We start from the raw sequence: 25,077 nt of genomic DNA on the forward strand, positions 1-25,077 counted from the left end.
TTTAGAGCTTGGACTATCAACTCTCATGACTCCAAGCACAATGTTCTTTTCATTGTTTCACTATTTGTTATTTTTTTCTGTTGTCTAAAGTTCCATATTATTTCATATCTTACTCCCTTAGGACATCTGTCACCTCATTTATATACAGTTTTTATAATCTAACACTAGATTATGAACTCCTTCATTAGGATCTAATAGGCACTTATTAAATTTCTGCTAAAAATGCCTACATTTATTATCTTCTTCTAGGCAACAGGCATATGGGGAAAGAAATAATAGAATTTTAGCTTACGGAAGATTCATCTGCACAAAATGAAAACGGTCTGAAAACTCCAACAGAACTGTCTACATTCCCTTTAATTCTAGTTGTCAATTGTCTGAAGAGCTTGACATTAGATAGTGAGAGCTCACTAGAATAAAATAAGCGTAGAAAACCTGAGACATTGCAAGAAATACAGGTCTTCACATCTTTAATAGAGATACTTGCAAAATTTTACTAACAGAAAAAAATCAAGTAAAATCTTCAACTGTGAACTTATAACAATGTTTTATATTTAAAGGAAAATACTAAAAATAGGTTATAATTTGTAAATTTTCCCCTTCCTTTTTGTTTCTAAGAATATTAATTTAAATTTCTATAACTACATTTCAAACTAGAAGGGGTAATAAGTGAATTACTTCACAGTTATTCAATGTATGATGTATTTCAAAAATTATAACTTTTATCATTTAGAAAATAGAAAATAAATTATAGTTAATTGGTTTATACTTTACCTATGATCTTTCCTTCTATATTACCAATATGGTCACAAATTGTAATAGAGTAGGTTATCTACATCCATAACCTAAAGGCATATACAATTCAAACAGTTTGCCAAGGAAATAAAAAATGATAATCTTAGAAATAGTATGGTTTCTACAAAACTAGGCTGAATATAAGAAATAGGACAAATATGATTAACAAGTTGAGGTTTGAACACTATGGAAAGATAACAATTAATTTCAAAATTATACTACAGACTTTAATAGACGTGTGGGGGTCCTCTCTGCCATTTCCCGATGGAGGGGGAAAGGATTAACTGCCGGAGGAGAATGTTGGTGGTTTTTCTATCTATTACCCCCAAATACTTATCTACTCAAGGAATACACAAGAACCAATACTCTTTTTATGAGAGGGGGCATGACGGGTCTGTCCTTACCAGCTCTGGCCTCTTACAAAAACACGGAGGCACCCAACCCTCCTTTATTTATAATACACAGGTAAAGGGGACAAGGACTGAGAGGAGCTTCTTCTGTGATAGACAGGATAGGGTGGAGTTAGGGGAGCCAATCTCTTAGGGGGAATATTCCAGAAGGAGACAGGGAACCACTTCCACATAGCACCACATGCTTCCCGTCAGTTCCTGGAAGTCAGCTTCTGCATCCCATGGCTCATCCTAGTGTGATTCTGCTAAATAAGGATGGCTTCCCACAGACTTGCACCATTTTCCCATCTGAATGGCATTTGTTTTCACTTAACTATAATTGCTAGATAAGAATATACCAAATGATACTGAATCATACATTTTCAAATGGTTAATTTTATGGCATGGGAATTTCACAAATTCACATGCACACATATGTACATATTTATATAGGTTTGTATATACATACATATATTTGTATATATTGATAGATGTATAAGTTATCATGTTACCTAAAGCCCTGTTAGGTTTACTAATTATCATCATTTGATCTTTCTATAAAGAAATTAGTACCACTCTCGTCCCTAGATATATACTGAAATGTGGACAAAGTATCTTGAAAATGCATGCCATTTGAAATGATGGAGTGAGAAATGATAAATGGGAGAGGGGAATTCCATCAAAATAGAAGAAAGACTAGATGAAGAGATTGAGGGGGAGGGAGAAGGTATTGAATAAAGGAAGAACAGAGGAATGAATCTCACCTAACTTTCCTGTGTACGTATATGAATATACCACAGTAAATGTCACCATCATGTATGTTCACAAGACACTAATCCACCTCCCCCCCCAAAAAAATCTAAAAGTAAATAGCAGGGGAGAGGGAGGAAGAAAGAAAAAAGGGAACTAAAGGGAACAGAATTTGGGCAAATTATATTCCATGTCTTTTTATTATGTTAAAATGAATTCTAACATTATCTGTAACTAAAAGGGAACAATAAAAAATTTTAACAAAAAGAAATGGATGAATCAATTTTTCATGCACTAAAATCTTGCATTTAAAATTTCTCAAATGCAATCCAAGATGGTAAACTAGAGGGTGACTGCATCTCCAGTCGCTCCAGAACCCAGGATTCAAGAAGGGGAGGCATTGAGAGACTCGGACTAAAATAGAGCCTCGGGGTGGGTCTCCCCTACCCAGTGAAGTGCTGCCCGGGTGGCAGGCCCAGATTCGGGTGGCTTATTAGAGTAGGGCAGAGCAGCTAGAGTCCTCCCCGGGCTCCTCCCACAGGGCCAGATTCTCCAGCATCTCGGAGCAGGCCCCCCAGTGAGAGCCTTCTTGCACAGAACCAAGCTTCAAGTCCCTGAAAGAGGGAGGCGAGTTCCTGCCCACAGGTTGCTTCAAGGACCAGAAGAGGGACTTCCCCAAGCAGCCCACAACCTGGGCCCCTCCTGCAGGAAGTGCCTTTCCAGGCTAGCTTCTCAGAGCAGACCCCCCAGTGAGAGCCTTTCCACACAGAGCCTGCTCCAAGTCCTGGAACCAGTAGGGGACTAGGGGCAGTTTTCGTTGGAAGCACTGCATTATCAAGTTACTCCAAGACTTCAGGCTACTGAAGGCAGGAAGGTGATACACTGGAAATCTACAGGGATAATAGAAGCCAATAGAAGAATTCTGCAATATCACAAAATCCCACTGACATCTAACCAATATGAGAACACAAAGGAAGAAAATGTCCCAAACAAAACTAGATACTATATCAATAAAACCCAATGACAGCACAGCAGAAGAAATGTCACAAAGGGAGTTCAGAATGCACACAATTAAAACAATCTGGGAAGCAAACGAGGAGTTGAAAGAGCAAATGCAGGCATTGAAGGAGGAGATGAAAGAGCAAATACAGGCATGAAATGATCGCACCAATCAACAGTTAAAAGAGCAAATACGGGAAGCAAGAGATCATTTCAATAAAGAGTTAGAGATATTGAAAAAAAACCAAACAGAAATCCTTGAAATGAAGGAAACAATAAACCAAGTTAAAAACTCCATAGAAAGCATAACCAATAGGATAGAACACCTGGAAGACAGAACCGCAGATATTGAAGACAAAATATTTAATCTTGAAAACAAAGTTGAATAAACAGAGAAGATGGTAAGAAATCATGAACAGAATCTACAAGAATTATGGAAAATCATGAAAAGGCCAAATTTAAGAATTATTGGAATTGAGGAAGGCTTAGAGAAACAAACCAAAGGAATGAACAATCTATTCAATGAAATAATATCAGAAAATTTCCCAAATCTGAAGAATGAAATGGAAAACCAAGTACAAGAGGCCTATAGGACTCCAAATATACAAAATTACAACAGACCCACACCAAGGCACATTATTGTGAAAATAACTTACATACAAAATGAAGACAGAATTTTAAAGGCCACGAGAGAAAAGAATCAAATTACAATCAGGGGGAAACCAATAAGAATATCAGCAGATTTTTCAATCCAGACCCTAAAAGCTAGAAGGGCCTGGAACAACATTTACCAAGCCCTGAAAGAAAATGGATGCCAACCAAGAATCTTATACCCAGCAAAACTTACACTCAGATTTGACGACGAAATAAAATACTTCCATGATAAACAAAAGCTAAAGGAATTTACAAAAAGAAAGCTGGCATTACAGAACATTCTCAGCAAAATATTCCATGAGGAAGAAATGAAAAACAACCATGAAAATCAGCAATGGGAGGAACTAGACTAAAGGAATAGCCAAATAAAGGAGAAACCAAATCATGTCAAAAAACAAAAATGAGTCAAATGACTGGGAATACAAATCATATCACAATAATAACCCAGAATGTTAATGGCCTGAACTCATCAATCAAAAGACATAGACTGGCAGATTGGATTAAAAAGAAAAATCCAACAATTTGCTGCCTGCAAGAGGCTCATCTCATAGAAAAAGATATCCATAGACTAAAGGTGAAATGATGGGAAAAAACATACCATGCACACGGACACAGCAAAAAAGCTGAAGTATCCATCCTCATTTCAGATAATGTGGACTTCAAGCCAAAACTAGTCAGAAGGGATAAAGAAGGACATTACATACTGCTTAAGGGAAGCATAAAACAGCAAGACATAACAATCATAAATATCTATGCCCCGAACATCGGCTCATCCATGTACATCAAACAAATCCTTCTCAATTCCAGAAATCAAATAGATCACAACACAATAATACTAGGCGATTTTAATACACCTCTCTCACTGCTGGATAGATCGTCCAAACAAAAATTGAATAAAGAAACCATAGATCTCAATAACACAATCAACAATTTAGACTTAACCGACTTATATAGAATAAACTATCCAACAAAGAACGAATACACTTTCTTCTCAGCAGCACATGGATCCTTCTCTAAAATAGATCATGTCTTATGCCACAAAGATACTGTTAGCAAATACAAGAAGATAGAGATAGTACCTTGTACTCTATCAGATCATAATGGACTGAAATTAGAAATAAATGACAGAATAAAAAACAGAAACTTCTCCAATACCTGGAGATTAAATAATACACTATTATATGATGAATGGATAACAGAAGACATCAGGAGGGAAATAAAAAAAAATTTTTAGAGTAAACGAGAACAAAGACACATCATATCAAAATCTCTGGGACACTATAAAAGCAGTACTTAGAGGAAGATTTATTTCATGGGGCGCATTCAACAAAAGAAGTAGAAATCAACAAATAAACGACTTCACACTACAGCTCAAAGCCCTAGAAAAAGAAGGGCAGACCAACACCAAATAGTAGAAGACAGGAAATAGTTAAAATCAGAGTCGAAATCAACGAAATTAAAACAAAAGAATCGGAAAAATTAACGAAATAAATAGTTGGTTCTTTGAAAAAATAAGCAAAATTGATAAACCCTTAGCCACACTAACAAAGAGAAAGAGGGAGAAAACTCAATTTACTAAAATTCGGAATGAACAAGGATATATCACAACAGACACGAGTGAAATACAAAACATAATTAGAAGCTATTTTGAAAATCTATACTCCAACAAAACAGAAAACCTCAAAGACATCAACAAGTTTCTAGAGACATATGAATTACCTAAATTGAACGAGGAGGACTTACAAAACTTAAATAAATCAATTTCAAGCAATGAAATAGAAGAAGTCATCAAAAGCCTACCAACAAAGAAAAGTCTGGGACCAGATGGGTTCTCAGCCAAGTTCTACAAAATCTTTAAAGAAGAGATCATTCCAATACTTCTCAAAGTATTCCATAAAATAGAAGAGGAGGGAACCGTCCCAAACTCATTTTATGAAGCCAATATCACCCTGATACCTAAACCAGACAGAGACACATCAAGGAAAGAAAATTTCAGACCAATATCCTTAATGAACATCGATGCAAAAATTCTCAACAAAATTTTAGCAAATCGCATCCAAAAATATATTAAAAAGATAGTGCACCACGATCAAGTGGGTTTTACCCCAGGGATGCAAGGTTGGTTTAACATCCGGAAATCAATAAATGTCATTCACCATATCAACAGACTTAAAGTTAAGAATCACATGATTATTTCAATTGATGCAGAAAAAGCATTAGATAAAATACAGCATCCCTTCGTGCTCAAAACAGTAGAGAAAACTGGGATAGTGGGAACATTCCTTAACATTGTAAAGGCCATCTATGCTAAGCCCATGGCCAATATCATTCTAAATGGTGAAAAACTGAAAGCATTCCCCCTAAAAACTGGAACAAGGCAGGGATGCCCTCTTTCACCACTTCTATTCAATATCGTTCTTGAGACTCTAGCCAGAGCAATTGGACAAACCAAAGAAATTAAAGGGATACGAATTGGAAAAGAGGAACTCAAACTATCCCTGTTCGCTGATGACATGATTATATATTTAGAGGACCTGGAAATTTCACCAGAAAACTCTAGAACTCATAAGTGAATTCAGTAAAGTCGCAGGTTACAAGATCAATGCTCATAAATCCAATGCATTTTTATACATAAGTGATGAATCTTCAGAAAGAGAAATTAGGAAAACTACCCCATTCACAATAGCATCAAAAAAAATAATATACTTGGGAATCAATCTCACAAAAGAGGTGAAAGACCTCTACAAATGAGAACTACAGAACACTAAAGAAAGAAATTAAAGAAAACCTTAGAAGATGGAAAGATCTCCCATGTTCTTGGACAGGCAGAATTAATATTGTTAAAATGGCCATACTACCAAAAGTGCTATACAGATTCAATGCAATTCCAATTAAAATCCTAATGATGTACCTTACAGAAATAGAGCAAGCAATTATGAAATTCATCTGGAAGAATAAGAAACCCAGAATAGCTAAAGCAATCCTCAGTAGAAAGAGCGAAGCAGGTGGTATAGCAATACCAGATCTTCAACTCTATGACAAAGCAACAGTAACAAAACGGCATGGTATTGGTACTAAAATAGACAGGTAGATCAATGGTACAGAATAGAGAACAGGGACACAAACCCAAATAAATACAATTTTCTCATACTAGACAAAGGGGCCAAAAATATGCAATAGAGAAAAGATAGACTCTTCAACAAATGGTGCTGGGAAAACTGGAAATCCATATGCAACAGAATGTAACTAAATCCCTATCTCTCACCCTGCACAAAACTCAGCTCAAAATGGATCAAGGACCTCGGAATCAGACCAGAGACCCTGCATCTTATAGAAGAAAAAGTAGGTCCAAACCTTCAACTTGTTGGCTTAGGATCAGACTTCCTTAACAGGACTCCCATAGCACAAGAAATAAAAGCTAGAATCAACCACTGGGATAGATTCAAACTAAAAAGCTTTCTCTCAGCAAAGAAAACTATCAGTAATGGGAAGAGAGAGCCTACAGAGTGAGAGAATATCTTTGCCACTCATACTTCAGATAGAGTGCTATATTCCAGAATCTATAAAGAACTCAAAAAACTCTACTCCAAGAATACAAATAATCCAATCAACAAATGGGCTAAGGAAATGAACAGACACTTCACAGAAGAAGATGTACAAGCAATCAACAGATATATGGAAAAATCTTCAACATCTCAAGTAATAAGAGAAATGCAAATCAAAACTACCCTAAGATTTCATCTCACCCCAATTAGAATGGTGATTATCAAGAACCCATGCAACAATAGGTGTTGGCGAGGATGTGGGGAAAAAGGCACACTCATACATTGCTGGTGGGGTTGCAAATTAGTGCAGCCACTCTGGAAAGCAGTATGGAGATTCCTCAGAAAGCTTGGAATGGAACCACCATTTGACCCAGTTATCCCACTCCTTGGCCTATATCCGAAGGACTTAAAATCAGCATACTACAGAGATACAGCCACATCAATGTTCATAGCTGCTCAATTCACTATAGCCAGATTGTGGAACCAACCTAGATGCCCTTCAGTTGATGAATGGATAAAGAAACTGTGGCATATATATATATAATGGAATATTACTCTGCCATGAAGAATGATAAAATTATGGAATTTGCAGGCAAATGTATGAATTTGGAGAATATCATGCTAAGTGAGATAAGCCAGTCTCAAAAAACTAAAGGACAATGATCTCACTGATAAGCGGATGAGGACATATAAGGGGAGGTAGGAGGGGTTAGCATTAGGGTTAGGGGTAGGTTTAGGGTTAGGGATAAGGAGGGTGGTAAGAATGGAGAAAGGAAGGACTGTATAGAGGGAAAAGAGGGGTGGGAGGGGTGGGGGGGAGGGAAAAAAATAACAGAATGAATCAAACAACATTGCCCTATGTAAGTTTATGATTTTTTAATTAAAATAAATAAATAAAAAAAATTTAAAAAGGAAGAGGAAAAAAATAAAATAAAATTTCTCAAAAGGTTTGAGCACAAATTTTGAAATTAGTCTTCATCTGTTTAATGCTCAATAAAGGAAATGTAACAAATATATAAAGCAGTTTAGCAATACTTAAAATTTTTCAAAAAACAATTATCATTAGCCAGCCATGGTGGCACATGCCTATAATCTCAGTAACTCCAGGGACTGAGGCAGAAGGACTGCAACTTCCAGGTCAGCCTAAGCAACTTGGCAAGACCCTGTTTCAAAGTAATGAAGGACTGGAGATGTAACTCAGTGGTAAAGCATTCCTGGGGTCAATACCCAGTACCAAAATAATAATGGAAATAATAATTTAATAATAATAATAATAATAATAATAATCTAGCATTAGAATAAGCAATGTGAATGGATCATTTTTGAAATTTCACAATTTTCTATTTATTGTTTATTAATACCAAAAACCATTATATATAAAGAAAAAACCATAATCCTTAATCACAAAACCAATTCAAGTATCATTGTCCTATGCACTTATTATCAGTATTAATATAATATTTCTTAAAAATTTCTCATGGCACCATTTTGAAAACAATTTCAAGGGATATTCTCAAAAGTATACATTTCATAATTTTAGGTTTCCTTAGAATAATGAAAAGTAATGATATTCACATTGTTTTCATTTTTAATTTAGAATACCTTTACTGTTCAAATTTAACCTATTTTAAATACTAATACATTTAAATTTAGTTAAAATGTGTCAAAACTATTTTGAAGCAAAATATTTAAAATACACATTTCCTTATTAGGACTTAACATTTTAGTTAATTTTGAAGCATCATATTTAAGAAATTCAGAAAAGTTAGGTGTTAAATTTTAAGTGTTATAAACATTTATCACAAATCATTCATTATTTTATCATAATTATACTCCAAAGAACTACATCAAAATATATACATGAACTAAACTGGAAACGTACATCAACAAATTGTATGATAAAGTGTCTCCTCTGTCCATCAGAATATACAGAAAGGACATATTCACCAGGTTTCCCATGACTCTCTCGCACCAAGAAGTCTCCTTGTTGTTTTAACAGTTCTTGTGCTTCTATCCTGGGAATTGCACCATGGTACCAATCTTGTTCCGCCAGGGGCTTCTCACTTATGGAGATCACATCAGAGAGCTGAACAAATATTTTTTAAAAACTAAATTAGAGAAAGCAGTGATTATTTTTTTTCTGGTAAAATTCATAGCTATTTATAAATAGTTTTCTACATGTGTTCCTCCCTGTCATTAACCAACTGAAATTTCTGAAATTTTCATAATTTTTTGAGAAAATATCTTCTGGAGCATCAGCATTGAAGTTTACCATGAATACATTTCTTCAGTATTTCTGGTTTTTCCATCTACCATAATCCAATATTAGCATTTAAAGTTAGCATTTACAGTCACATTCACTTTATTGTAAATAAATCTATGTATTAAAATTACCAACCAGAGAAATTATGAAGACAAATTTATCACAACTTCATTTTTATTTAAGTTAAATTTATTTCTCTTTATGGAATTAACTCTTGACCACATAGGCTGTAGACTATCCTTGCCATGTGTTCCAGGAGCACCATTTCAGGTTTACCTTAAAGTTGCCTTCCTAGGCATTTTCTCACTGATGGGACTTCCTTAACCATTACCTCTGCCACACAGCTGCCATACAGCAATGATATAAATCCTTAGGAAAAACCTCATCACTAATATGCAATTACAAACACATGGAAAAACCAGGGGAGGATTATAAGCCATGAATACAACAGGAAAAGTAAATTGTCTACTATTTTAGAAGTCAAATGCTAATAACAAAATAGTAGAAATAATTAAGAAGCAATTATATTTAATTGAAATTTTTCTAATTGATCACGAGTAAAATCATTGTTGTTATATTTTATTCATTCACAGGAACTAAACTGACCCAAATGGAATGAGTACTTTGTGGGTAAGATATAATAATCTGCATTAATTCTAAAGTTTATCAAGATACAATATGCATAATACCCCCTGAGAAAGTAATTTATAAACAGGAAAATGAGAAGCTAGGACATTTGGGGACATGTCCTTGGAAGGGATATTGGAACCCTAGGTTCTTCCTATTTGTGTGTGTCTGTCTGTCTCTTTCTCTCTCTCGCTCTCTCTCTCTCTCCCCCTCTCCTTCCTGGCTGACATGAAGTGAACAGCATCTTCACTAAGTGATTCTGCCAATATATACTGTGATGTCATAAGCCCAAAATCCATGGAGTCAACCACCTATGGACTAAAGCTTCTTATACCATAAGCCCAGATAAACATCATCTTCTAATAAGATTTTTTTAAAATCACAATGAATTTAGTCACAGTGATGGAAAGTTGACTAACACAATAAATAAAAGTCAAATATTTGCATATAAGGCTTTATGAGTTGATATTATAAACTCCCTGTAGGACCAAAGTATGGTGTCTTTGTAGTAAGTGAAAATTCTTCATTGTTTGGTATCACCAAAGAGACCCAAAACACTGGTACAAGACCCATTTCACATTATCCTGAACTCATTCTATTGATTAAAAGTAAATAAATAAAAATAAAGTGATAATGTGTTCTAAATAGACTTAAAGAAAAGTATACATTTGGTTTTTTAACTTCTACTTATGACAGTTTCAATTTCTAAAAATACATACAGGTGTGACTATAAATGGTAATTTTTTATAAATGAAATAAACCTTTTTAGTAATAATTATGATAAAGATGATACTTCAAAAATTTAAATGTGTTCCCAAAACTGTATTTAAAGAACAAAGTAAATAATGAACTAGGAACAACTCTAAGAGGTAGGAACAACCACCTAAGAGGTAAAAGAACAGTTTTTAAAAATAAATGCATCATCTATCCAAATTTCTTTTGCATATTGATACTAATAGTTTATAACTTTTGAAGGTAGTAAAAATAAGCAGATGTTTATTTTTTAAAACTTATCACAATGAATCTAACTGTAGTCCATAAATTTTTTTTACTATAAGAAATATTTCTAAGGTTTCTTGTGGCAAAATGGCGTGAATATAAAAAATTCAATGAGACATCTTTGGAAGGGACTTGTTTTTATCTCTCTCTCAAGGAGGTCTACATAATAGGAAAGCATCACAACCAAGATTGTCATATGCTTGATTTCTTACCTTAGCTAACTTTTCCATCCAAGTGTATATTTAGAACTGGGAGAATGCAGACTTTAGAGAATTCATTAAGTCTGAAAAGTAGTTTGAAGTATAAAAGTTGATCTAACACTCAAGAAATTCATATAAGGTTTTGAAGATGATGAATGTTTAGGGGAAAAAATCAACCTGAGAATATATTTAAGTTTCAGGCTTTTTTTTTTTTTTTTTTTTTTTTTTTTTGAAAAAGTCTGAAGGAGCCCATATTGCTATCTCATAATGATGTCACTTGAGTTCTATGGGTTTATTAGTTTTGTGGGGTTACAAAGGGACATTTGAGATCTGTTTCTCTCCATTCCCTTGAAAATGCTACTATGAGATGTAGTTCAAATTTCTTGTGAGTATAAGTGTATATCAAATTTTGTGCACACATACATATTCTCTGCCCAGGGCCATCAAAGACTTCTCTAGAAGCACTGGCAAGGACATTTTTATTAATATGATTTCAGTGAAATTATAATACAACTTTGCAAGCTTGGTAGTAATAGAATGTAGGATGTATAAGCAACAAAACCTAGCATGATGAGAGCTTACAATGGTATCAAAAATGAAAGGCTCTTTCTAAGCCTCACTGGGGAAAGATTTTTTATTGGTGGTTAAGTTACCTGAGATTTTTGCCAAAGATGGAAGAGGCTAAGAAGTCCCTTTTTCTAAAGTTATGATTAATCTAATTCTGTTAATAAGTTATACTTAATAAGAGAATTTTCCTCATTGAGCACACTAGTCATCTAGTCAATTATTTTCCCCAGGTCTTATTCTGAAAGAATATTCCAGAAAAAAACATATTTGGTGAAATGAAATAAAAAAGATTCATTTACATGAAGAGGCAATGAAGAGGCAGTAATATAAAATGAAAGAATATTTTTCAGGGGAAAAGAAAGGTCATTTTTTCTCTTACCATAGTTCAGGTTGTCAAGTATGTAATAAAAATTTGTATGCCTTTATCTCAAACATTTGAGTAGTAAGATGAGATGAGTTTTTGAGAGGCACAAACAAAAGTTTAAAACAAAAAAATAAAATCTGTTTTTCCATTAAAATTAAGTACCCAAATAAACCATAACAAAAAACAAAAACTGGAATAAAAAATATGGAAAATATAAGTATAATCTCATCAAGCTCCAATAAATTAAATAAAATATCAACACATTTAAAACTTTTTTATATATTTTGAATAATCATAAAAATGACAAAATTTTCTTTTTCTACATGTATTTATTTAACCTTACAGTCTAAGTAATAAATTATTCCAAATCTAGTGTAGTAATATTAATATTCTGATGTAACTACAAATAACTCATAGAATTCTAAACATTTCTCAAAAATTCCAAAAGACCCCTTTAATTTGAGAGCACTATATAACTTGGGAATTTTAGGACAAGATGAAAAATCAAATGTCATAAAATTGAAGTAAGAGAATTACCGAATGTTTGCAAAGGTGAAAAATACCTGGCCTATTGAATAGGAACATGCATGATGGTAGCAAAAATTATTTCCAGATAAATGGAAATATAACCACAGTTAGAAGTATATTGTATTCCATTTAGAGTTTGGCAGTTCAACACAAAGGTTTTTTATTTATATAAAATAAAAACAAAAGAAATAATGTTCTTCCTGCCAGTTTTCTTCCAAATTTCTAAAGAGTTTAAATTTTATTGAATTAGTTAATACTTAAGACAATGAAAAAAAATTTTAAATTTGAATGTTTGGTCTTCAGGGTCATCTGCATTCAGGCCAAACAGGATGTAAATTAATTAGAACAGTGGTTTTATCTTGAATGGCACTAAGACCTATCTGTAATTCAACACATTGTGTTTCATTAGCAATAAAGTAGAATTAATAAATTTTTCATGTGCTGAGATCATTAACCAAAACAAAGATATTTTATCTAATGTTTACTTTCTACAATGAAACTAACAACAAACTCTTCTTCATAAATTTCTTAATTAACAATGTTTTTAATACCCAAGATTTTGAGTTTGTTTAGTTTTTAGCTAAAAATAACAGGGTATGCTAGAATGGTGACTATACAGAACTACATGCAACCATAAAACCAATTCCTAACAGGTATATAGTATCTTTCTGAGGGGATTAGATATTAAAATCAACTAAGTGTACACTTTAAAATGTGAATGTTATGTGAAGTATATCACAATAAAGCAAACAACTTAACTGTGCTAATATACCAAGTTTCCTAAGACTTCCTTAATAAAAAAAAATCATTTAAAGTAATTAAAAGTTTTATTTTTTACATTTACCACATTAGCACACCCTGAGAAATGTATATTATAGCAGATAATATACTATTTTAAATATAATTTAAACTTTAAATTAATTATATTTAAAACCTGAGTAGTTTTGGAATTGTTATGCAGCTTGGATTATCATGCTTAAAACATCCACATTCACATTCACATTAAAACTCAAAAACTCATTTACTTGTTATTTGAGGGAAAACCTTCAAATAAATAGGAAGCTAATGCTTTAGAGTAACAGTTCCATGTACTTGTTCACAGGCTATCTTGGCTGGCCAAATTGCTCTTTCTAAAGATAACTAATATTCCACTATCTCTGTAACATGCTAAACCCAGGTTTGAAAAATTAATATATCAGACTTTAATTTTATAATCAAAATGTTCTTAAAAACATGAACAATTAAACTGATATACTCTAAAATACACGTATATTAATCCCTATTATAAAAGTATTATTTCACAAGAAAACAAATTTGTATATATTATTCTTTTAGTAAGGCTCCAAAGTACATAAAATGTTTCCATAATCATTCATCTATAGTATAGGAAGACTCTAATACAGTAGTCTCTCCTTATCCACAGTTTCACTTCCTGCAGTTTCAGTTACCTGAAAGCAACCATAGCATTAAATCATCTTACATTGTCACATTAAGAAAAATAAGTACAGTAAAATAAGATATTTTGAAAGAGACAGACCATATATTTGTGTAGCATTCATTACAGTATGTTGTTAAAACTGTTCTGTTTTATTATTAGTTATTCTTATGTGCCTAATTTATAAATTAAACTTTATGGTAGTTATGTACAGGAAAAAAGATATATAGGATTTGGTACTACTCAGTTTCATGCATCCAGTAGGGATCTTAGAATATATCTCCTGCAGATAAGAAGGATCCACTGCAAAAAGTTATTTGTCTTTCCAATATCAATGTTACATTATGCTTTATTATCGACATATATACAGATTCATATGCATACAAAAAGTTAAATTATGCTCTTATTTTTCTATTTATAAGTATAAATTTTCAAACATCAGAAAAAAGCTAAAGAACAACCATTTTCAGTGACATACAGAGTTAGTCCTACTTACTGCTGAAGAGCCCAGTACAGATTTTGGAGACCTAATTATTCCAGCAATTGAATGGCGAATAGATTCAAATTTGGAGAGCCTCTCTTTTCTTTCCTGGAGGAATTAAGAAACAAGCCTTCAGCAATAGTAAACTAGCTGATATACACACATTTTTGTATTTATGTATTTATTTACAATTTATCCATCATGTTTTCCAATTAAATATAAACTTTCTGACATTAAGGACAAAAAATACCAATAAACAAGTACATATAAACTCTATAGAAATTTCTTTCCTGGATTCTCAATAAATGTCTTAAGTTGGGAAAAAAAATAAGAAATTAATATACCATTCATATAGATAGGACAAAATAAGAAATACAAAGGATATTGAAGGAAAACCAAGTGTTAAACCACACACACACACACACACACACACACAAGCTATACGAAATCAGTATAACAGAACACTATAGTTGTAAGAAATTTTCAAGAGAAAGAATAAAAGGAAAAATGAGAGAATTATATGGAACACATTTTTAAAAGTGACTTCCACTTAAGTCCTAGTCCCTTTCCCAAAAATTCACATTATGATGATGTTAAGCAAGAGGATCATGATGACATGATTGATGGTAATGATTCAGGGGTAGGGACAATAAAATAAGAAGGCAACAGTGGCTGAACTACCACAAGAAGTCAATCTATATTGTAATTTGCTTCAGGATGTGTATTTCTGGATGTCACATATCACAACTGAAAAAAACTTTTCCTTAAAATTTCACATCTTCAGATCCATTTTCACATCTTCAGATCCAATGGGATAGGTAGAAAGGTAACAAAGGAGAGAAAAAATGAAAACTAGGAGGTAAAAAGAACAAAGAAAAAACATATGAGGTTTTTTAACAGAAGCACTGGTCCATTTCCCTACAATGAACTACATTTTAACTGCTAATCAGCAGCAGACAAAAGGACAAGAGCTCCTATTGTCAAGTCCAGTATTTCCATGTCTTCCATCAGTAGTGATGTTTCATTTCACTTGTGAAAATCAGCTAAACAGGCCACAACACCTTTTGTTTCCTGTCTCTAATACCAGGGTATGTCTCTGGTAAAAGTAGACAGGCTTGGTTACCTTTTACAACTCAACTTTTACCTGAGTTCAATCCCTGGTACTGCTCCCCGCCCCCAAATTCAACTTTTACCTCTCTACTTGCCTATTCCTACTTTTTATTTTTTTATTTATTTTTCCTTCTAAACAGATGCAGAGCTAACAGTTCTGATTATTCTATGAACACATGCAATTAATCATTTAAAACAAACTTAGGACAACTTTCTAACAGAAGAGATGATTCCAACTTCATCATCACATTACTAACTTGCTTATGATGCCATTTAAATCATTACCTACACATCAATTTGATCATGTATAAAACAGAAAAAAATAATACTTTCAGGTGACTTATAAATAAATTACTATAAATGATTGGAAATTCATACTTAAAAGCATGTACATATTTAATATACTTAAAGAAAGTAAATCTTTAGTACAAATGATCATCACCTTAGGAATGTGAGCATTCACTTTACATGCAAACATTAAACCAAGCTAAAATAAAAATCACTATAAGGAGCCACAAGAAGGGCTGAAGGAAGAATAGCCATGAAGTAAGTGATCTTTCTTAAATGCATGCTCACCTTCTTCAACTTTGGTTTTGTGTGTGTGTGTGTGTGTGTGTGGATTGTTTTATTTTTGATGCCTCCAGAGTTTTCTGAAATAAAAAACTAATGAAAAAAAAATAGGACTGGGATATAAAGAGAGTAATAGTAGGGAATAAAGCATATTTATAAAGAAATGTATTATGATGGCGTGAAGCAAACACATTGGAAAGCACTGATGATGCCGTAGTTCTTCCAGTCCCCAGCCCAACTTACCCTTTTTCTTATTCCTTTAGGGAATTTCTTTCCTCACTCTGTTCAACTATAGAAATCATCATCTTGCCACTGCATCTACTGACAAAAAGATGAGATGAAAGTGCTCATCTCACCTGTTTGGCAATGAAAAGCTTCACAAGAAAGCAAGAGGCACTTCTGTGAATTTTGACTTTTAATCTGAGTCAATGCTCTTGAGATACTAGACAGAGTATTGTTCCCATATGAGAGTATTAGAAAAACAATGGAAACTGTAAGGGAAGTCATACAAAAGAGCAGAAAATTCAGGGGAGAATTTTAAGTAATAGAAAGCATTTTATTTGCATATGAATTATATGCACTAAGATGGTAAATATTAACTCCCCTCAAGTTATACCTTAGGCATCAAACTCTAGCAAAAAAGAGAACCCTTTCCCATAAAACCTTTTAACATTTTTTAAGAGGATAATACTAGAATTACCTCGTATTATCTAATTTGTGAATTCAGATATGGAATAAAAAGACTTTGAAAACTGCTGCTGTTATAAAACATAATATATTGTGTATTTAAAAGGGTACAGTTAGTGAAAACACCCTTTCAAGGTACTTTTTTAGATAGATTGATCAAAAAAATACTGTCAAAAATAATAAGACCTTAAGTTTAATATAGGAATAATCAAAATAAAAATAGTTTATAAAACATTTCAACCAGTATCAACTTACTTGGTGTCCAGATTTTCTCAAATAAAACATGAAATTAATTTGCCAAAGCGCGTCTATGTAACATTAAATAAAAACTTTAAATTATAATCTACCTAATACCACATCAAATTGCACTGACTTCACTGACAGGCTGATTTTTATATGAAAGAATTAAATGGTTACTTTAAAAATTAAAATTATAAAGCTTCCCTTCATTTACCATGGACACAGTGCCTAAGTGTGCCTGTAGGTCTGCCAGGGCTGGTGAGGATGATAAGTAGCAGATGGACATGAATAGTAGGACATGAGGTTAAGCGGGTAATTCTATAGAGTGGTGCTACCTACTGGCACTCCACATGTTTTCTCTTAAAAAGCAATACACCCAAAGAGCAATTTACCTAAGGTCATTCTGGGTCTGCTCTGGCTTAAATCATTAGGATATGCCACATTCCTCTGCAAACAACCTGCTACCTAAAAGAAGGTAAGACTTCTCCCTGCTGATTAGGGCACAGGATATCCTGAAGGGGGAGTTCTGTGACCTTTACACAGACCAAAGATTCTAACACTCAGAAAAACAGAAAAATTAAAAGCAAAGCCCACCAACTATGAAATCTGAAAGGCAAGTTCTAATCAGGACCAGTCAGCACAGACCAAGGCAAGTAAAACTCCGAGGCAATAAAAAAAGCTGAGATGTGGTATCTGGGTGGGACACTCCAAAAACTTCCCTGAGGTCCCCATGAAACTAGGGAACAAAGGGTAACTGCCTCCCTTTATTTTTAGAGAGGACCTACTCTCCCTTGAAAGAGTCTTTCCCTTTTCCTATAATAAATTTTATTACACGTCTACTATGTTTTTTTGTATTGCTAGAAATTTCCTCCTGCAAGAACTCAAGAGCTGAGATAAGAAACAATCTCTGGACCACAGATGGTAAGAACCATACACTCATTTTACCCACCCCAAGTAAGGACTAGATAAAGAGCTTTCTCCAGATAAAGAACACATAAGGATTCTAACAAAAGACAGCTCCACACAGTGCAGGGGGTCTGCACCAGTGAAGGAAGACAGAGAGAGGCAATGCTATGAAAAAAACCTATTGCAAGGCAAGCACAAGGCCCTGGGTTCCATCCCCAGCACCGCAAAAAAAAAAAAAAAAAAAAAAAAAAAACAAACCTGCTGTTATGAAATAATATTCTGATCAGATGCCAGAGGAAAATGTTGTAAGAAAAGTTCTAGATGCAATTTGGTTTCATATCTCATTTAGGAATAGTTTTTTACTTTTTAAATTAAATAATAATGAAATGAGATATTCCCTATCGCCATACTTGTGTTTTATGTATGTATATGGGTGAATAAATACAAACGATATATATATACACATATATAAATATATATGTTTCATTGACAGATTCATTTTTATACTGAGAATTAATGGCAGCTTTAAGAGAATTAAAAGTGTAATTAGTGTAATTTAGTGTAATTAGCATGGATACAATGCCTAAGTTTGTCTATATGTCTATACATACATATAAAATTGAGACTTTCACAATTTAAAATTTAAATATTATCAATTATTTTTAAAACTCTGTAATAAGCAATACATAAATTACTTAAAACAAAATCATACCTAGCAGGTTTTGAAATTAATATTCAACTAATAGCATTTTCAAGTATTATTTTGTAAGAAAATAATAACTTGCAAATTGCAATACAAGAAGTTACCTCTATCCCTGGTCAACTAAAGCATAGGCAATGATATATAGGGGAAGAATTAGGGTTGTGCTGATTGGAGAAGCTTTGACAAAAATCAAAAGCTCTATCAAATGACTATTTAGCTGCTGTATAAGTGATAGGTTTGATCTAAAGGCATACAACAGTTCTCAAAGTGAGATTCTTACAAGGAACCCTAAGCAGAAAGAAAAAGATTCTTAATAACAGGAGGCACAAACAGCATGAACCTGGGCAAATCACTAACTACCTTGCTCTCAGTTTCCACATCAGTAAACAGGGAAGCAACGGACTACATAAAATCTTCATGTCAAAAATTCCATGATTATTATCCAACTCCACTGCACTGATTATTGATGGAATCCCCACATAAGAGTTCCATATCAGGTTGGCAGGAGTTATATACCTGACGTGCCCTCAGAACATGAAACAGTGGGAAGACAAACTACAGTGAAAGTTGTCATTGGGACACTTTTTTTTTTTTTTATTAACAATAGGTTATTAAAAATAACCAGATATTAATTCCTACAGACTTCTATAAATAAATCCAACTAATAGCATTCTTGGAAGGAATAATTAAAGTGATTATCTGGCCCTGCAGGAACAGTCAGATACTTTTTCAAATCTGGAAGCAAGAAGAACCAAGAAAGAGATAACAATGTTTATGCTTACAAGGCCAGGCTGAGTGCCAAATATCTTAAGGACTTCTTATGCAAAGCAGCCATGAAATTCACAGGGATTTTGTAAGAAAAAATTACAGGGAAATTATACTCCAGAGAAGACTGTCTCCAGAAAAAAATTCTATGCTTTTGATGATCCCATAATGTAAATGAAATACTGTAAACACCACTATGTCCTTTATAAAAGGAATGCATTGATAAACAAACAGGTAACTCAATCTTTTGCAGATGTTGATTTTCTAGGGATAATGAAAGATACTTGGTTTCTATCTCCACCAGCATACACAATTTAAGTATTAAAATAGTTCATAAATGATTTATTTTATCAATTGGGTTATGACTGATGGTAAATAATTTTAGAAGTACTATGTCGTACTAGTAGTACTAGTTTGTTATATTGTATTTCTCTCTTGAGCATGTAAATTAAGAATATTTATTAAGAGAAAAAAAGCCCTCTTGCTGAGTCAAATATCTTCATATGCTGAAAAAAGAAACTGTAAATCAAATGTGTAAAAGGAAGATTTGAATGATATAATAAAGGTCTTATTTTAATAACAATGTTAAGGAAATCTGTGGTATAATACAATAGACTTAAGTGAGCTCTAGGATGAAGAACATAATGAATCATTCTTTTTTTCTTGACTCTCTATTTCTTAAGTAAGATGATGCCTCTAGGGAAACAAGACCCAAACAAGAGGTTATAATCAGCTCCCTTACAAGTTAATGTCTAAGTACAAACCATGTTCCTTAGTACTTTTCCCAAATATGTTTCCCAAATGGTTAAATATAATTCTTTTTATTAAGGCTGCATTTTTACAGCAGTTTCAGGTTCACAGTAAAATTGAGAGAAGAAACAAAGATTCTCATATGTTCCCCTGCCCCCAAACGTGCAAAGCCTCCCCTATTATCAAGGTCCCCCACCAGGTAGTACTTCTGTTGCTACTGAAGCACCTACCTGACACATCATTACAGCTCAGAGTTCACAGTGTACTTTAGGAATCATTCTTGGTGTTCTACCTTCTATGGGTTTGCGCAAATGTATAATGACATGTATTTACCAACATAGTGTCATACAGAGTTTCACTGCCCCAAAAATATTGTGTTCTGCCTATTCATCCCTCAAAATATTCTTTGCATAAATTATCCAGAAGTGTAAGATGCACACCAACCACTTCTCTGATGAGTACCTCACTGACTCAACAACAAAAATGTTGGTAGATTTAGATCAATAAATAGCTGTATAATGTAGTTCTTTGAAAAATATACCTATGAATTAACTTACCAAGATTCAGCTTAACTGAGATTCTGCTTTTAAAACAATAAAGGGATAATAATAAAGCAGCAGTATATTGATTTTCTTTTTAAACTATTAATGAAACAAGAAATACAGTATTGGAAGGGTGGAAGTATTATTTCATTATAAACCCTGATGTCTGGTAATCAAGGGATTTCACCAGCTTTAAGCACACCATCACCACTCCCCAGCTCAATACTCCATTTAACAAATTCTTTTTATCAAGTCAAAATAACCTCGTTGCCATGCACACGCCCTTCTCATAGCAGCTTCCACACCCCTCCTCTCTCCCCTTCTCCAACTCCCACTTTTTTCTTCTCTCCCCTCTCTGCCTTACCCTAACAAATGCTCATAAATATGCTATTATTATTTTGAAATTACTGACATTAACAAAGACACTTGGGCTGTTTTCTTCTTTTGACTACTGTGAATCATGCTCATGTGAACATGTGTGCACATGTATTGTTTCAATACCTGTCTTCAGTTCTTTGAGGTATCTATCTACAGGACAAGATAGTAATTTCATGTTTAACTTTTTGAGGAATAGCCAAACCATTTTTCACATTGGCTAAGACATTTCAAATTTCCACAGGAAATGCACAAGGATTCCAATTTATCCACATGCTCACCGACGTTTATTTTCTGACAGCAAGCATTAAGTGTCCTGATGGGGTATGAAATGAAATGCAATTTGTCTGTTTTTGTTTTGTTTTGATTTTGTTTTTTTTTTTTTTTTTTTGGTGATGGCACAAGGGATTGAATCCATGGGTGATTTACCACTGAGCTGCATACCAAGTCCTTTTTATTTTTTATTTTTTGAGACAGGGTCTCATTAAGTTGCTAAGCTTATCCTGAAAACTGGAATCCTCAATCTCCCAATCAGTTGGGATTATAGGCATGCACCATATGCAGGGCTTGCCTTCATTTTTGCATGGTATTTTCACAGATTATCAAATCCAAGTTTGACCCCCCCCAAAAAAAAACCACACCCCACATTAACCTAATCAATATATGGGCGAAAGAAATGAACAGGCACTTGTCAAAAGAAGAAATATGAATGGTCAACAAATATGAAAAAATGTTCAACATCTCTAGCAATTAGAGAAATGCAAATTAAAACTACACTGAGATTTCATCTCCTTTAGTCACAAGGGCAATTATGAAGAATACAAGTGGCAATAAATTTTGGTGAGGATGTCGAGAAAAAGGTAAACTCATATATTGCTGGTGGGACTGCAAATTGATGCAACCACTCTGGAAAGCAGTATGGAGATTCCTCAGAAAAAAACTTGGAATGGAACCACCATTTGACCCAGCTATCCCACTTCTTGGCCTATACCCAAAGGACTTAAAATCAGCATACTATAGTGATGCAGTCACATCAATATTTATAGCAGCTCAATTCACAATAGCTAAGCTAGGGAGCCACCCTCGGTGTCATTCAACAAATGAATGGACAAAGAAAATGTGGTGGGGGCTGGGGATATGGCTCAGTTGGTAGAGTGCTTGCCTTGCAAGCACAAGGCCCTGAGTTCAATCCCCAGCACTGCAAAAAACAACAACAACAACAACAAAAAAGTGGTGTATATACATATATATATATATATATATATATAATGGAGTATTACTCAGCCATAAAGAAGAATAAAATAAAGGCATTTGCTAATAAATGGAATGGAACTAGAGAACATCATGCTAAGTGAAATAAGCCAGTCCCCCAAAACTAAAGACCAAATGTTTTCTCTGATATGTGAAAGCTAACCCACAATAAGCATGGTGGGGAGGGTGGAGGAATTGAAGTTCAGTAGATTAGACAAAGGGGAATGAAGGGAAGGAGGGGGGCTAGGAAAAGGAAAGACAGTGGAATGAATCTGACATAATTTTCCTATGTACATATATGAATACACCACAGTGAATCTCACCATAATATACATCCATAAAAATAGGGTTCTAATTAGAATGAGATATATTCCTTGCTTGTATAATTATATCAAATTGGGTTCTACTGTCATGTACAATTAAAAAGAACCAATAAAAACTAAAATTCAAGGTTGATTTCAGTACTTTGTTTTCTGGCTTCCATTCTTTCTGATGAGAAATCAGCTATAATTCATACCATTATTCCCTTACACATAATGTGCCTTTTTTTTCACTTGACTTTTTACAGTCAACTAGGATATGAGTAAATGTTGTGTATGTGTGTGCACAGGTATGTATGAGGTTATATAAACCTACACTTATGGTAAAATGTCAGGAACCTGTGGGCTGAAAAGTGTTGGCAATCAACCCTTCAAATATGTTTTCTACCCTATCTCTCTCTCATCTTCTTCTTAGATTCTAATTACATGTATGCTAGACCATTTGGCATTATTCAATGGTCACAAATATATTGTTATATTTTTCTCACTTTTTCTTTTTGTTCAATGTAGGTAACTTCAACCTGTCTTCACATCTCACTGACTTGATACACTATATCACAGTGATACAATCCACTAATAAGCCCATCTAATGAATTCCTCAGCTCTGTTATTTTATTTTTCATTTTGAGCAATACTATATTTATAACAACCATATCTCTTCTGAAATGCCCCATCTTTTCACACACATTGCCTGTCTTTTGTTTCCCTTAGTATTTCTGTAATAGCTGTATTAAAGAGACTGATAATTCCAATATCTGGACCACTTCTGGGTCTATTTTCTTTATTATGTTTACACATTTTACTTTTCAGTGTGTTACATAATCTTTGATCATATGCCAGAAAGTTCATATAAAAGAACAGAGGTATCCGAATTCAATAATATTTACCTCCAGAAAAGGGCATACCTACTCCTTTCTATCAGGCTGCTGAAGTAAGAGCAATAGTTAATCCACTGATCTGCTCTTTGTTTCAGTTTTAGTTTGAATTACCACCCCCTAATTCTCATACCTAGGAAACATCTGTCAGCCCTAAACCTTCACAGGGTCATTGGCCCATGCTCCATGAACAGTAAGAATTCCCTACAGAGAATTCTTTTATAGGTGAAACACAAAATACTTAGCTTTCTTACCTAAAACCAGCCATCTCCCAGAATGGGGAAAAACATATTCACACCATGTACCAATCCATCCTTTTGGTGTGGAGAGAATTTTATTTAAAATCTCTCATCTGATCCCCTGTTTCATTTAGTGAAAACACTTGAGTAAGAGCTGGTGGGTAGATGCTGCCTTGCTCTACCCACTAGTAGGAGCTACTGGGCCCTTCTGGATTCAAATCTGTCACACCACTCTACACACTGTCATTAACAGTTTGTCAAAAATTCATTAGCAAGGCTGGGGACAAAGCTTTAGTAATGGAGCAATTACATAGCATGAACAAGGCCTTGGGTTCAATCCCCAGCACCACAAAACAAAACAAAAAATCAGCTTGGGATTCATGTGTTCATACAGATTCACCAAAGATACAAGTAGTCAGGGGTCTATTTTTTCCTATAAGAGGCTTCTCACTTTCTGGATTTAGGCTCATATAGATTCCATTCTCTCCTTGGCTCTCCGGTGAATTTGTCAAAAACTAATATTTTATAGTTTATTAGCAGAGTATTTGGTTGTTAGGTAGGAATGGTGGTCATCTGTGAATTTCCATATCCAGACTGGATACATTTATGTGTATTTTACTAAGTATTTTACTAAGTATTTATGTGTATTTTACTAAGTATTTCCATATCCAGACTGGACACATTTACTTAGTATTTTACTAAGATAAGTGATCCACCTGTCATCATTTTATTTATATTTATAAACCAAGAAAACATAAAGGCACTTGTTAAGGTTCTTCACTAACACAAAGGCCATTAATGTATCAAAAGTTACAGACTCAATTTTGAGTTATCATTTTCTATCACAGCCAATTACCACACAGTTAAAGGCTACATTCCTAGAAGGCAATTTAAAAGGCTAAAGGCCAGATGTCTCAAAAATTCAATTTCTATTACTTTTGTTTTTTCCTCTGTGGATTGCTTCTGTGGGGTAGGGAGGATTTGTTTGACAACTAGGTATGTTTTTGCAGAGGACATCACAAGAACACTATGAAGACTACTAAGAACCTGTTTTATTTTTGTAAATGTTTCGAAGTTTCCAATTCTATCTAAAAAGTTTCCTGAATGAATATGCTATTTAGTATTCTGGTGCCACACCAACAATCTGC

At 33.8% G+C, this 25,077-nt stretch overlaps 1 protein-coding gene across 6 annotated transcripts in view; it reads right to left on the minus strand.

Annotated features, from left to right (window-relative positions):
* The window catches only part of FER (FER tyrosine kinase), a 513,195-nt gene that overhangs the window by 266,839 nt on the left and 221,279 nt on the right, over window positions 1-25,077 (minus strand). For 5 of the 6 annotated variants that reach the window (XM_079143515.1, XM_079143514.1, XM_079143517.1 and 2 more), the window contains 2 exons: window positions 14,612-14,704; window positions 9,015-9,218 (listed from right to left, as the gene is read on the minus strand). In XM_079143515.1, coding sequence (XP_078999641.1) covers window positions 9,015-9,218; window positions 14,612-14,704 — 297 coding nt within the window. The remainder of the gene's footprint in view (window positions 1-9,014; window positions 9,219-14,611; window positions 14,705-25,077) is intronic. The other variant, XR_013764376.1, reaches the window with a different exon arrangement.

This window comes from Sciurus vulgaris (genome assembly GCF_902686455.1).
Source record: "Sciurus vulgaris genome assembly, chromosome: 6".
In the NCBI taxonomy this organism is placed as follows: domain Eukaryota; kingdom Metazoa; phylum Chordata; class Mammalia; order Rodentia; family Sciuridae; genus Sciurus; species Sciurus vulgaris.